This window comes from Crocodylus porosus, unplaced genomic scaffold (assembly GCF_001723895.1).
Source record: "Crocodylus porosus isolate Cpor-Errol unplaced genomic scaffold, CroPor_comp1, whole genome shotgun sequence".
Taxonomy (NCBI): domain Eukaryota; kingdom Metazoa; phylum Chordata; order Crocodylia; family Crocodylidae; genus Crocodylus; species Crocodylus porosus.
In genome coordinates this window covers 75,694,692-75,707,777 of record NW_017728948.1, presented here as the reverse complement: position 1 = coordinate 75,707,777, position 13,086 = coordinate 75,694,692, and the positions used below count along the sequence as shown (strand labels likewise).

At 41.0% G+C, this 13,086-nt stretch overlaps 1 protein-coding gene across 1 annotated transcript in view; it reads right to left on the bottom strand.

Moving 5' to 3' along the window:
• Positions 1-524: 524 nt before the first annotated feature.
• Positions 525-13,086, bottom strand: part of LOC109322360 (ATP-binding cassette sub-family G member 2-like) — a 44,000-nt gene continuing 31,438 nt past the window's right edge. Inside the window, exons 10-16 of the mRNA XM_019553448.1 lie at positions 10,731-10,813; positions 6,809-6,898; positions 4,982-5,106; positions 2,826-2,980; positions 1,936-2,025; positions 1,287-1,378; positions 525-830 (exon numbers count right to left, since the gene is read on the bottom strand). Coding sequence (XP_019408993.1) covers positions 680-830; positions 1,287-1,378; positions 1,936-2,025; positions 2,826-2,980; positions 4,982-5,106; positions 6,809-6,898; positions 10,731-10,813 — 786 coding nt within the window. The 3' untranslated portion in view covers positions 525-679. The remainder of the gene's footprint in view (positions 831-1,286; positions 1,379-1,935; positions 2,026-2,825; positions 2,981-4,981; positions 5,107-6,808; positions 6,899-10,730; positions 10,814-13,086) is intronic.

Genomic DNA, 13,086 nt, shown 5'->3' with positions numbered 1-13,086 from the left:
CCCCATTATACTTTATGGCCAAATCAACGAATCTCTCTGAATCAGCACCAAATCTTTTGAAACTGACTTGGCAGAATGGATTCAGGACAATGACCCGAATCTCCGAATCGAATCACTGTCCTCTGAATCAGACAAATCTGAATTGAATACTTCCCTATTCACAAAGGCCTACTTCTTATGCCTTCTCCTCCCCATGACAACCATGAAACAGTGTAAACACCAGCCAAAATCTGGCCCTTGACAAATTTTATGACTACATGCTGCAATATACAGAAAGGGAAATGGGAAATAGAGTCCTGTTTTGTTGTCAGCCTGTTGCTCTATACATATAAAATCAGAGAGATCTTTACAACTCAATGACCATAGGATCATTTACTTTGCTTATGGAGACTGGATGTTGACAAATTCTAAGCAGGCTTTTTGGTCTCTTAGAAAGATTAATACTAGTTTATAATTTTCATAGCCATAAGGAGAATTCAGGTTTGCAATAAATTTCAAGAAACTACATTATAATAAATATTTACTAATGCTGAAGAGTTTTTGTTAACTTTGTTAAATATTGAAACAAAAAATATAAAGGAGTTTTATTAACAAAATAGTTGTGAGTTTTTTAACCAATCAACTTATTATGCTAGTAGAGAATAAGTATTACTGCTATGTATTTATTTTTGCTTTTGTTTTAAGAGAACTTCTTCATGAAGTGCAGTTTCAGATATGCAGTTGTAAGGAAAATTATTGTCATGCATGCAAGGGCCACATGATTCTGCCACAGGCCCCAGGCAGTTGCTTCAACCCCTTGATTTTTCAAGTATTCTTCTCCAGTACACCACCTATAAATAAACACAAACAGAGTTTTATAAAAGATAGCTTTTTGCAAGGTATCTGCTATTTTATAAACCTTTAAACTGGAATTCCACAATGACAACAAAGACATTTTTGTACCAGCCAAGCTTCAGAAAAATACATGTAGACACTTTGAATGTTGAGGCCACTTAACTCACATGCTCCAAGCATATACATTTTTCCTCATTTTATTGAATGAGTGAAATGCAGAATGTAATAGCATTTCCATATCGCTAGGAATATCTTTACTATGTCTTTCACTAATTACCTATGTAGCATGTTATCGCTGCAAACAACAGATTACAGTCATTTTTAAACAAAAAATACTGTAAGCACCTTTCTGTAGCTGATAAGTACATTCTAATCATAGTAATGTGGATAAACTTTGTAGCCTTATAAATGTTTCATGGGAAAATTCATTTTAATATAAAACAGATACTTACGGTTGGCTGACCTGTGCATTCCCATCACTCCAACTTGTGTTAGTGCTACCAGCACAAAAATTGAGTCCAGTAAGTTCATTGATTTGCAAAGCCTTTTAAAACCAAATTAAAACATACAAACACAAATGAGTGACTGTTTGAAGGAATAACATTTGAAGGCATAACTATTTGAAGGGATAACACAGGATTAGATTTATTTTTTTAAAAACAAATTTATTTCACAAAATATGATATCATTTACAATCTCAAAGCACATCCACCTTTTCTAATATAGTAGCACAGCTAATTTTGTTGTTACAGGCTTCCCTAGTGCTACAGGCTGTGCTATCCTGCCCTGCTCTGTCTTCTGGGCAGGGAAGGAGAAGCCAGAGGGAGGGGAAGCCCAAAGCCTCCAGATGCTTCTGCAGCCAAAGTAACAAGGGGAGCTGTGGTCAAGTGAGAGCCCAAGTACCATAATTTAACCCCTTGTGGGCTCCATGTAGCCCACTAGCTGAATTAAACTAAATATGTCAGGTTATGTTTTTGGTGTACTTAAACAGTTTGACCTCTTCCACTTATCCACACAACTTGAATTTATCTCTCTCCATCACGATGAGAAGTTCTCTTTCGACAAAATATATTTAAATCCAATGCAAAATATAGCACTTACTGTCATTGCATATCGAGGAATACTGAAGTATTGGAGCCAGGAAAGCCAAGACATGATGCTTGTAAGATTTACCAGCAAGCCAGAGAAAATCTAGATTGTAAATAAACAGAATAAGAAATGTAAGTCCTATTTCAAAGGAAGAATATTAAGTTCATTTTTTTTATAGTCCCTTTTTTCATCATCCTTGTCACAAGCAGTTTAGCAGGATTCACAGATTTCATTAGAATTTGATAGGCCATGCTGTGAGTGCTCCTCCTATGGTCTCAAACTTGTGACCTCTTGGACTGTTAAGTGTATGCCTTAGTGTCCATACCACCACAGCCCCCATCTTTTATAATAATCAAATATGTACAAACAACTGCCATTAGATCTAAATACCATACAAAAGCTCTGAGTCATATTATAATAATAGAGAATAATAAGCGGCCAGTGACTTGGGCCAGTACCTCAGCTATGTCAAATTTATCCTTAGCTCAGCTACGGAGAATAAGGGATATGTGGCTGTAAGCTACCTTTCTATTCCCCCAGTCCTGAATTAACTAAGGGCAGCTCTAACCTAGGCTGGCTGCACCAATCCCATAAGGAATGCAGCACTAGCTAAAGAGCAAAGGGGCACGCACAATCTGCCATCTCTGGCATGGCCTTTCCCCTCTTTTTCCACATTATTATTGTATTTAGTGCTATTGCTAGATGTAAATCCCTGTCCTGGAAGGTGTTCATAGTTAGGTCCAGCTTCCTTTACAGTATTTGTAGTGAGACAAATTGGAATATCATACAGCTAAATCCTTGATCTTTCCATAATTCAGATCCAGATTATCTATATCTCAGTATTGGTCTGAACTTCACTGCCACTTGAGCTCATATCTTAATAAATAAATAATGTTACTCACTATCATAAAGACAAATGCGATGGTCATGAGTAGATTTGCTATAGCCACCACGCTCTGTCCTGCTGCAATAGCTAGTGCCATTGAAGTGGCAGTGTATGACACCATCATAAGAGTAAACATCATTATAAAGAAGGCGTCTACTGTTGGCTTCAAACCTTAGAAATTAGAACAAGAGGAATGTCAGTATAATTTTGTCAGGTTGTACCATAACTTTGGTGTATGCTTTCCTAAGATACAGATAGTAGGCCATATTTATAAGAATATATTTTGATGTAGAACAAGCAAATCTGCCTCTTCCTTTTTTCTCTGCCTCTTCTCCCCACCCTGGTAGATACCTCGGACCCTTGGCAGCAATGCCTAATAACTAGCATGAGACTTCTTTTACAAATTTCTATGTGTTAGCAGCTGTGGCAGGGGTTCAGACTCCAAAGACAGGGAGACTGAGGAATGTATTTAGAACTGTTATGGAGGGACTTAGCAGAATAGTAGGATGGAGGAAAAATATTTCCTGAGACATCACAGACTGAAGTTTTCTGAACAAGCAGCAGCTCATACTTCACACAGCAGTAGGTCACAAGCAATAATTGCCAAAAAATATTTAATCTATTTCCAACAGATGGATTTGTTATAATGTAGGGACCCCTAGTGGTTGAGGATTTAACAAAAATGTCTAAATTATCTGTGTGAGAGGCAAGGTTTTCTTATGATAACTTTTGCTGCACAAACTATGTAGTTTGGATAAAGTTAGACATGCTTTTGAATACAAATCATTCTCCCTTGGGTCTGAAGTCTGAAGAATAATGTTTTGCAATTTGTCTAACATTATTCCAGCATCATAGTGGGTATATTTACATGCACAGTTACCCCAACAGAATAAGCTCTGGTGCAGTTTGCACCAGAGTCAGCTGCTCCTGGGTGCAGCATTTACATGTGTGCCTGGGATCACAGCAATTTGAGCTGGAATGGAGCAGGCCCAGGTTGGCAAGGATCCCAGGGATAAGTCCCAGTCTCCAGCTGGCAGTGTTGGGGCTGGCTGGGGCACAATGTGAGGCTAATCAGCAGGCAACCCCACACTGCAGCACCCTTAAGCCCCAGCCAGGCCTGGTCACCATTTACATATGTATTTTGGTGCACTAAATGACTCCGCCACAGGATAGTACGTGTCCCAGACAGTACTATCCTACAGTGTAGTTAATTAATTTACTGTGCCCAAATATGGGTGCATATGTAGATGGTTATGCTTTATTGGGGAGCTGGTTAGTCAGCTCCACAGTAAAGTCCACATGTAGATGCACCCAGTTGTACCAATAAAAGATATCACCCTAAGAAATCCTTGCCTCTCTCATAATATCTGGATCATCACAGCTACAACATGACTCTTGCACTATTAAATCAAATGTTTCTCAGCCACATAAATGGCCCTTACTATATATCCTGGTAGTTTCAGAATATCTCATATCCTCAAGAAGAAAGCTTCAGAATAAGTGATGATTTATTTTACTTTAAGCTCTAAACAAAACCCAAAATATTTTGACTGACTGAATTCTTTCTCCATGAAAGCTTTTGAGATGACTTTCCTGAAATGTGTGATGAACACGGTATTTGAAACTGCATTAGTGGTCTAAAAAAGGATAGCTGCAGTTTTAGTGTCCTTTCTAAGAAGGGAAACGGCCACTTAAAAGAGTAGGCTGATATCAGTTTCCAGAAGACTGAGGTCTTACATTAGGCTTTTCTTTTGCTAGATATTCTTATTTTATTTGTATTTTATGATGGAACAATTTTAAACAATCACTGAAAGAAAAGAGAATGGCTTGGAAGCCACTATAGAACCATCAAAAATGATGCTGAAACTCATTTTCAGGGACAATACAGATTAAATATATTGCAAACTTATATCTTGAAGATTTGCAGGTGTGCTCTGTCCAGCGATTTGCATTATAGGGCAAATAGCAACCTGCAGACATTCCACCCATTAAGAGAAACTGTCACAACGAGGTGTTGCAAGTACAGAGGGAAAAGATGTAAGAAGGAAGATTTGACCTAACCTACCCCTTGGATACCAGAACTGATTGACAGGTGCTTAAGTGAATGTCCTTTGTTGGTTATGATTCACTTTTCTTTTTAGTTTTAATGCAACTTTTGGATAGGGCACTTGCCTAACATGAAATAAACTATACAGGTGAAGATGATGCTTGGCATAGTCCTCATGGGTATTAGATCAGCCATTAATTTGGAGATGAAATATGCAGACACTCTGTAGTACCCACTGATATATTCATGTCTAGAACACAGAAATATATACAATATGTTACAGATTATGTCCAAGTAGCAAAACAATCAAACCATTTTAATGAGAGCTAGATTTTGCTAAATCATGCATGCAGTTCTGAATGGAAAAATAGGCTATGTTGTGGCCATAATAGTCATAGTAATTATATGTGTGAATGTACTTGCATTTTTATGCACATAATTGTATACACAGTACTCAGCATCATAAAGCATCAAATTCATTATAAAATAAAGAGGTATGTTTATAGAAAAGGACAACTTTCTTGTGTCATAGCTTGTAGTCCACCAATTCATTTCTAGCAATGATATCTAGAAAACATTCCAGGAAAAGGAGCAGTAAAGGCATTTAGCTTGCAGCTGCCCCTCTCTCTTGTTCTCTGCAGCTTCCCCAGATTGGGAATCTGCCTGGGGGATGTATGGAGAACAGACTGCCTCATATCTCCTGGCCCTTGGGGAATGGAGAGGCAGAACAAACACCTTACCTGCTTTCTGAACAGGGGACCTGGGCACTGACTTTTTTATTTATTTATTTTTATTTGATTTCAAAGCCAGAGCCTGCAACTTCATGCATGGGGCTGCTGGTGCAGGGGCCTGCAGGTGCTACACAAAGGGGAAGCACCCATAGGCAGCAGAATTTAAAAGCTGGTGTCTGTAGCCCTGCATAAGTGGCTATGGATGCAGGGCTTGAGTGCCGTATGGCCCTTCAAACCCAGTGCCTACAACCTGCCCCTGGAGTGGAAGGGACAGAGGGCAAAGCCCCTTGTTGGAGGAAGAGGTTGGGAGCTTTGACCTGCTGCTCCCTTCCCAAACTTGTCCAGGAGGGGAGGGGAGGGCTGAGAGAGAAGCATACAAACATGTGTTCTTGTGAGAGAAACTCTCAAGGAAGATCTTCCAAGTTGTTACCTAGAAGAGCTTCTCCCAAAAGAGGCATGTTCCCCCAGGGAAAAACTGAACAAACACCTATACATTTGTCATTTCTACCAGGAGAACAGCGATTGTCCTGGTATAAATACAAGGCATTTCAGAGGTGCTTTAGTTCAAAAGCTCACTGCTGCTGTTTTCTCTGCGCTGACATGCATTTCACTACTTATACAACTGCACACAGCGCAGCACAGTACGCGTCAGCTCACTTGCAGAACAGACTCAATTAATCAAGCCTACTCAGCAGTGGATCTCTGGCAGGCTGCTGAAGGAAAGGTATGTGTATAAATGCCCATAATGTCTATACATGCCATACAGTCCATAAAGTTCCAAGTATCTGATTAGGCAATAAGAGCAATTCCATCTGATTTTGGTATTAAACCATACACAGATCTAATGATCTGAAATGGACAGTTCATGAACCAAGTCTGAAAAAGCTTCTGGAGAATCTCTTCTAGGTAACAACCTGGAAGATCTTCCTTGAGAGTTTCCCTCACAAGAAAAAATGCTTGTATGCTTCTCTCCCAGTTTGATTGTAACTGCTGGTATTTATGGACAAAACCAGTCACAAAAATCATGATGGGTATGCAAACAATTCACATATAGGATAAAATAATTCATTTGCAATGAATATTAATTACTGAGAATAGTTTGACCAATTTAATTAAGCATACAGAGATAACAATTTAGTAAGGTAACAAAAAGACCAACAAGTGTCAACAATGGAGTAAGTAACACTGTAAGTAGGCAATGTCACCTAATGCTTTACTTACATAAATATCTTTTTTTCTACAACAAAAAGTTCAATAGCTGAAATACTGCTGAAACACTGGTTGGTGGTCATGAAGAACATTGCACCAACTCTAAGGAAAAATGAATATTAACAGTTATTAACTGCATAAAATATTTAAATTATTTGATAATATCCAAAACCTGTATATTATACTGTGTCGAAACCTTTCTATAGCATGACTGGAATCCATTGATATGTGCTGTGCTAACCTACAACTTCTGTAATTAACACAAAAATTGTCTCTATTTCCTTATTTCTCAGAAGAACTTCTAAGAGTAGGCGCTTTCATAGTTTCATAATTAGTAGGGTCAGATGGGACCTGAGCAGATCATCAAGTCTGACCCCCTGCCATGGGCAGGAAAGGATGCTGGGGTCAAACAACCCCAGCTAGGTGATTATCTAGCCTCCTTTTGAAGACCCCCAGGTTAGGAGTAAGCACCACTTCCCTTGGCAGTTGGTTTCAGATCCTAGCTGCCCTGACTATGTAGTGCCTCCTGATATGTAGCCTGAATCTACTCTCAGTCAACTTACGATTGTTGTTCCTTGTTACTCCCAGTAGTGCTTGGGGGAACAGGGACTCTCCCATTGCATGCTGGTCCCCCTTGGCCAGTTTACAGACGGCCATCAGATCCCCTCTCAGCCTTCTCCTGTGGAGCTGAACAGGTTCAGGTCCCAGAGCCTCCACTCATAGGGCCTGCCTTGCTGTCCCCTGATCATGCAAATGGCCCTCCTCTGGACTCTCCAGATGCTGGCCACATCCCTCCTGAAGTGCGGCGCCCAGAACTAGACGCAACACTGCAACTGCGGCCTGACCAGTGTCATATAGAGGATCACCTCCTTGGACCTGCTTATGATGCATCTGTAGATGCATGACAAGGTGAAGTTAGCTTTCCTGACTGTGTCCTCACATTGGCAGCCCATGTTCATTTTGGCATCAATAATGACTCCAAGATCCTTTTCTGCCTCTGTGCTGACAAGAAGGGCGTTCCACAGCTTGTAGGTATGCTGCTGGTTCTTCCTCCCCAGGTGCAGCACCTTGCACTTGTCAGTATTGAAACCCATCCTGTTTTTACCTGTCCACCCCTGTAACCTGTCCAGAACTAGTTGCAGCCTGTCCCTCTCTCCTAGCGTGCCCACTTGTCCCCACATCTTAGTGTCATCCACGAATTTGAACAAGGTGCTTTTCACCCCCTCATCCAAGTCACTGATGAAGATGTTGAACAGTGCAGGCCTGAGGACCAAGCCCTGGTGAACCCCACTGCCTACATCCCTCCAAGTTGAAAATGACCCATCCACCACTGCTCTCCAGGTGTGGCCCTCCAGCCAATTTTGCAACCCATCTGACTGTGTAGGCATCGACACCACAGTCACCTAATTTTTTAATAAGAATGGGGGGAGAGACAATGTCAAAGGCCTTTTTAAAGTGTAGAAAGACTATGTGCACTGTATAGTCCATCTTTCATACAAGATTTTCTTTTTTATTGCTTCCCGGCACCACATTTACATTGTTTTCCGGCACCACCTTTACATGTGCGCCCAGAAATGCAGCACATTGGGTTGGGTCAGAGCACCCCGGCAGGCAGAGGGCCCGAGGAGTCAGTCTGCTAGCCTGGGGCTGCACTGACCCTATTCAATGTGCCTCATCCAGCCACATCAGCTTCTACATGTGTGGTGCTGTGGAGTTAATTAGTTTCCTATGGCCTAAAAGGGCTTCATGTGTAGGCACATGTTTACTGTGGAGCTAATTAGTCTAATTGGCAGTAAACATCTCTTGTAGATGTGTCCAGTGAGGTCACACTGTCCGATTCTGCTCTTCATGAAATTAAAGGTAAAAATCCTTTTGACTTCAACAGGAAGAGGTCCTAATTCTGAAGAAAGCTTTTGAGCTATCTGAGTGCTGACTGCAATATTTATTATTGTAATATATGGCTGACAGCATCTTGGATGGACTCAAAAAAATGAAAAAGATTCAACTGATTTACTTACAGGCTTTTTTAATCACCTTTAAATTGATATCAGGTATAGAAAAATTTAGTTTCCAAGATTTTTTTCAGAAGGTATGGGAAACTGAAAATGAGAAATAAGAAGATAGAACTATCTGCTAAAATTAAAGACCAACATTTTCAAACTTGTATGTCAAATGTAAGGCTACAGTAGGCACTGGGTGCATGGGCACGTTACTGTGAAGTAACATAGTTTACTGCTTAGTAAGTGTGTGCATCTACATGTGCACATGTTTACTATGTGGTAAACCTCGTAAATCATAACTAAACTTGCTACCTGTAAATGCAAGTACCAAATTTACTTGTGATTACTAACTGCACAGTAGCACTCATGCAGACACCTGACTGGGAGCAAATTTGCTCCTGGTTAGCGAGCCACCAAGGGACAGGAGATTGCTCCCTGCCCCCAGGAACTTCCTGCTGCCAGGGTGGACTCCACCACCAGAGTCCGGGTGGGGACTACATCCCCCTGCGCCAGCAGCAGGTAGCTTCAAGGTCATGATCAGGGAACAGGCTGGGAGATCCTTATCTCCCAGTGCCAGCCCTGCAACCACAAGACAGGTAAGGGAAGATCCTTATCTTCCAACCCAAGCTCCACAGTCACCAGACTTGAGCTGGGAGGTCCTTATCTTACAGAGCTGAGCAGGAAACAGGCTCTCCAACCTCCACCCCATGATCAAGGTATGCAGTGATAGAGGCAAGGGGCTTGGAAAGAGCTGCAGATGTGAAGCAAATCCCAGAAGGGGACTTGCTGCTAGCTGCCCCAACAGTGGATCAAGGCAGGGGGATGGGATGTGCCCCTCCCCTTCAGCTTTTTCCAAGCCCCCTGTCCTGATCAGGGAGCTGGGTCTGGGAGCTCCCTGCTGCTGGGGCAGGGGGACACTGTCTTTGCCTCAGCCGCAGGCAGCCCTCCCCCTGCCTCCCAGGGGCAGGGAGTAAATCCCCAGCCCTGGCCAGGAGACAACTGTTTCCTGGCCTGGTGCTCCCTGCCAGCCCCTGAGCTAGCATCCAGGGGGAGACTAGAGCTCCCCTTGGTGTGAGCAGGGGCCCATGAGCAGCAAATCTGCTCCCCCTTTCTTACACATGTAGACACCTGCCTGGGAGCAATCCTCGTGAGTAAACTGCTCCTGGATCTAATGCATGTGTAGACACACACCCACTTAAGAATGGGTAGATCACAAGAGCTGCTAAGTATCCGTAGCTTCCACTTGTATATGTTTCTGATGATAACTTTTATATAGAAAACTTTTATATCACTACTTCTGATGATAACTTTTATATAGGCACTTAATACACATTTAGATCTTTATTATGCAAACACTGAAGCAGCTGAGTAATCTGTGCTTGTGTCTACTGTATAAAGTTAAGTATATGTGTAAAATTTTTGCAGGTTCTTAGATACCTAGCTTCAGGCAACAAAGTCCAAAAATGTTGGCCAAAACATTTTACATAAAGGGAATCTTTGCAGACAATAGTTAATGGTTGCAGTGGTTAATATTTAATTATGTATTTTAATAAGTTGTATACTTTTCAGTAATCTTGTACTGCAGACCTAGAACATTTAGTGGAATTATACTTTGCTACACAAATATCCCATGGACTACTTGTACAAGTTACTACACAGGATAAGTCAAATTTACAGAACTGGTCCTTAGGGCTTCATTCTACAATGAGCTGATGCAGGTGGAGGGATCTATACATAGAGTTTATGACAAGATTAAGGCTTATTTTGTAATTTACAGATTAGAGAGAAGGGTCTAATTTAAACTGATAACTACAGCTTTCCACAAAAAAGCAAAAAGTAGTTAATTTTTAGTCTAAAAAATTTTCAGTACCTGTAAAAAAAATAACAGCATGTTTTACCAGAGCTTTCAAGGTTTAGGCTTACAATTGACTAACCTGTTTTGTATGCCAGTAAAATCATTTTTCACTCCAAAGAAAATGGCACCTACCACAAGTCCTAGGAAAACTGTTACACAAAGCTTAAAAAAAAGAAAGAAGAATTTCATATAACATACATTTATATTTTAATGAACACATCTTAAACATTCAAAATTGCAAAATCTTTATGAAATGTAGCTGGTAAATACAGACTTAAAAGAAACATAAGAGATGAGAAAATGAAGGATAATAGCTGACAGCAAGAAGGCACTGTGGCCACCCCCTGCCTGCAGAGCAGCAAGGTTCAGCAAGGCAGGGGGGGGAGTGTATTTCTGTGCCCACTCCCAGGAGCAGGGTGGGGGAGCGAGGGCAGTGATGCCCATCTGCAGACAGACATGGGGCAGGGGGCCTGTATGCAAGTGCTGCTGCCACCACCCTGTGCCACCGCCTCCCAGGAGCAGGGCCAGGGGGCCGAGGGCAGTGGCACTCCTCTGTGAGCTGTGCAGGTGCTGCCTGCTCAGCCAGACACAGCAGTGTGGAGCTTGCATGCGGCAGCCATCACCACTGCCACCCACCACCCTGCACTTTGAGTGGGGGCAGAAAAGAGGCTCGCACATGGCAGCAGCGACCACCACCCACCACCTCCCGCACCACATCCAGCTGCCACCACCAGAAGGGGTACACCTGTTAAAAAAGGTTGAAAACCCCTTGTCTAGAGCATACATTAATTATATTTTTGGCTATGAATCAGGCTGCTTGCAGACATTAAAAAAAACAAAACAAAAACCAGCACTTTAAACTTAATGAGCTCCCGTACCAATCCCAGTGTATGCCCATAAAAAGCAGCATATTAGTTGGACTCAGCTCACCCAACATCTGTATTGATTGGGTGCTTTAGTGGGGCTTTTTTGGCACTTTTATCTAATAGCTGATTGACTCAGCTTTAGATAAAAGCACCTGCCTGATCTATACAGATGCTGTGGAGCTGGGCCAAAGTAACATGCAGCTTATGGAGTAACGTATTTTTTTTAACATCTGCAAGCAGCCTATATGCTCCTTTGAATACTATGATGGAACTAGCAAATTGCCTGTCATGAATGACATGTGGGGGAGCAGGCAGGGACGGAGCAATGCCACCCAGTGCCCTGTGGTGCAACCACTTTGCTGCCAGACTAGAACTGTGCAACTGTAACATTTTTAAATAGCAAAGATATAAATGAATTCAGTGATATAATGTAAATGATTAAAGTATGTATATCATAGTCTCTTAAGAATAACTGCAAGTGATGAAAATCCCTGCAAGAATGATGGTATCAGGCAGTTCACTCATGTTTAATCATGCAGGATGTATGAATCTTTACACTAGAAAGCATTTTATCCATGGTACCATATTGTTAAGAACCTACCGAAAGAACCAAATGTCAAGGATAATTCAGCCACTCAACCAGCTGCAGTGAGAAACAAGGATCATATCAAGACCAATTTGGAGTGGATTAGCAAGCAGGGTTTAGTTAACTCTGTACCATTTACAGAATGTATTGAAAATCCATTCTTAATGAGGCTTGGAAGATGGAAAAGATTGTGAGAAAAGAGTCAGGGCCATTAACCCTGGCATATTATAATGCCCTTGAGACTATAATACTTGTCACAAGGTCAAGCTTTTACAAAGCAATTATTAAGGATATCCATAATATCAGCATACCAACATATTTATACATAAAGCCTTTTTTTACTTTTAGGGATCCTGAATAGATTTCCACAATGATTGTGATTTAATTTTAATCAAAATATTTTCTAGATCCAGACAATTTATAGCAGTGATAAAGAATGACTTTTTTTTATACTTTTACGTTGATCTAGGTCATTTCATATTATTCAGAGGCAGAATTCAAATGGGACTTTTCCTATTGTAAGGACTGCTGGATCAGGCCTATAAAAGTCATTTCATAAGGGATTCTTCATTCTCCAGAAGATATTAATGATACATTCTTTGCTTAATGTTGATCTATAGATTTAAATTTACCCATAAACTTTGTAAATATGCTGAATTCTCCAAAAAGCAATGCTAAGTAGACTGTATAAAGCCTATACTATAGAATATACTTCCACTCCTTTAAGATGCTACAACTGAGTTGCGTTTTACCTTACACATTTTGAAGAAAACATAATGTTCCTTAGGAGATTATGTCAAGCAATATACATTTTAGGAGATCAGGAAAACATAGATTTCATAGATTTCATAGACATTAAGGCTGGAATGGACTTCGGAAGATCATCCAGTCCAGCCCCCCGCCCAAAGGGCAGGAAGTCAGCTGGGGTCATAGGATCCCAGCAAGATAAGCATCCAATTTGCTCTTGAAGGTGTTCAATGTAG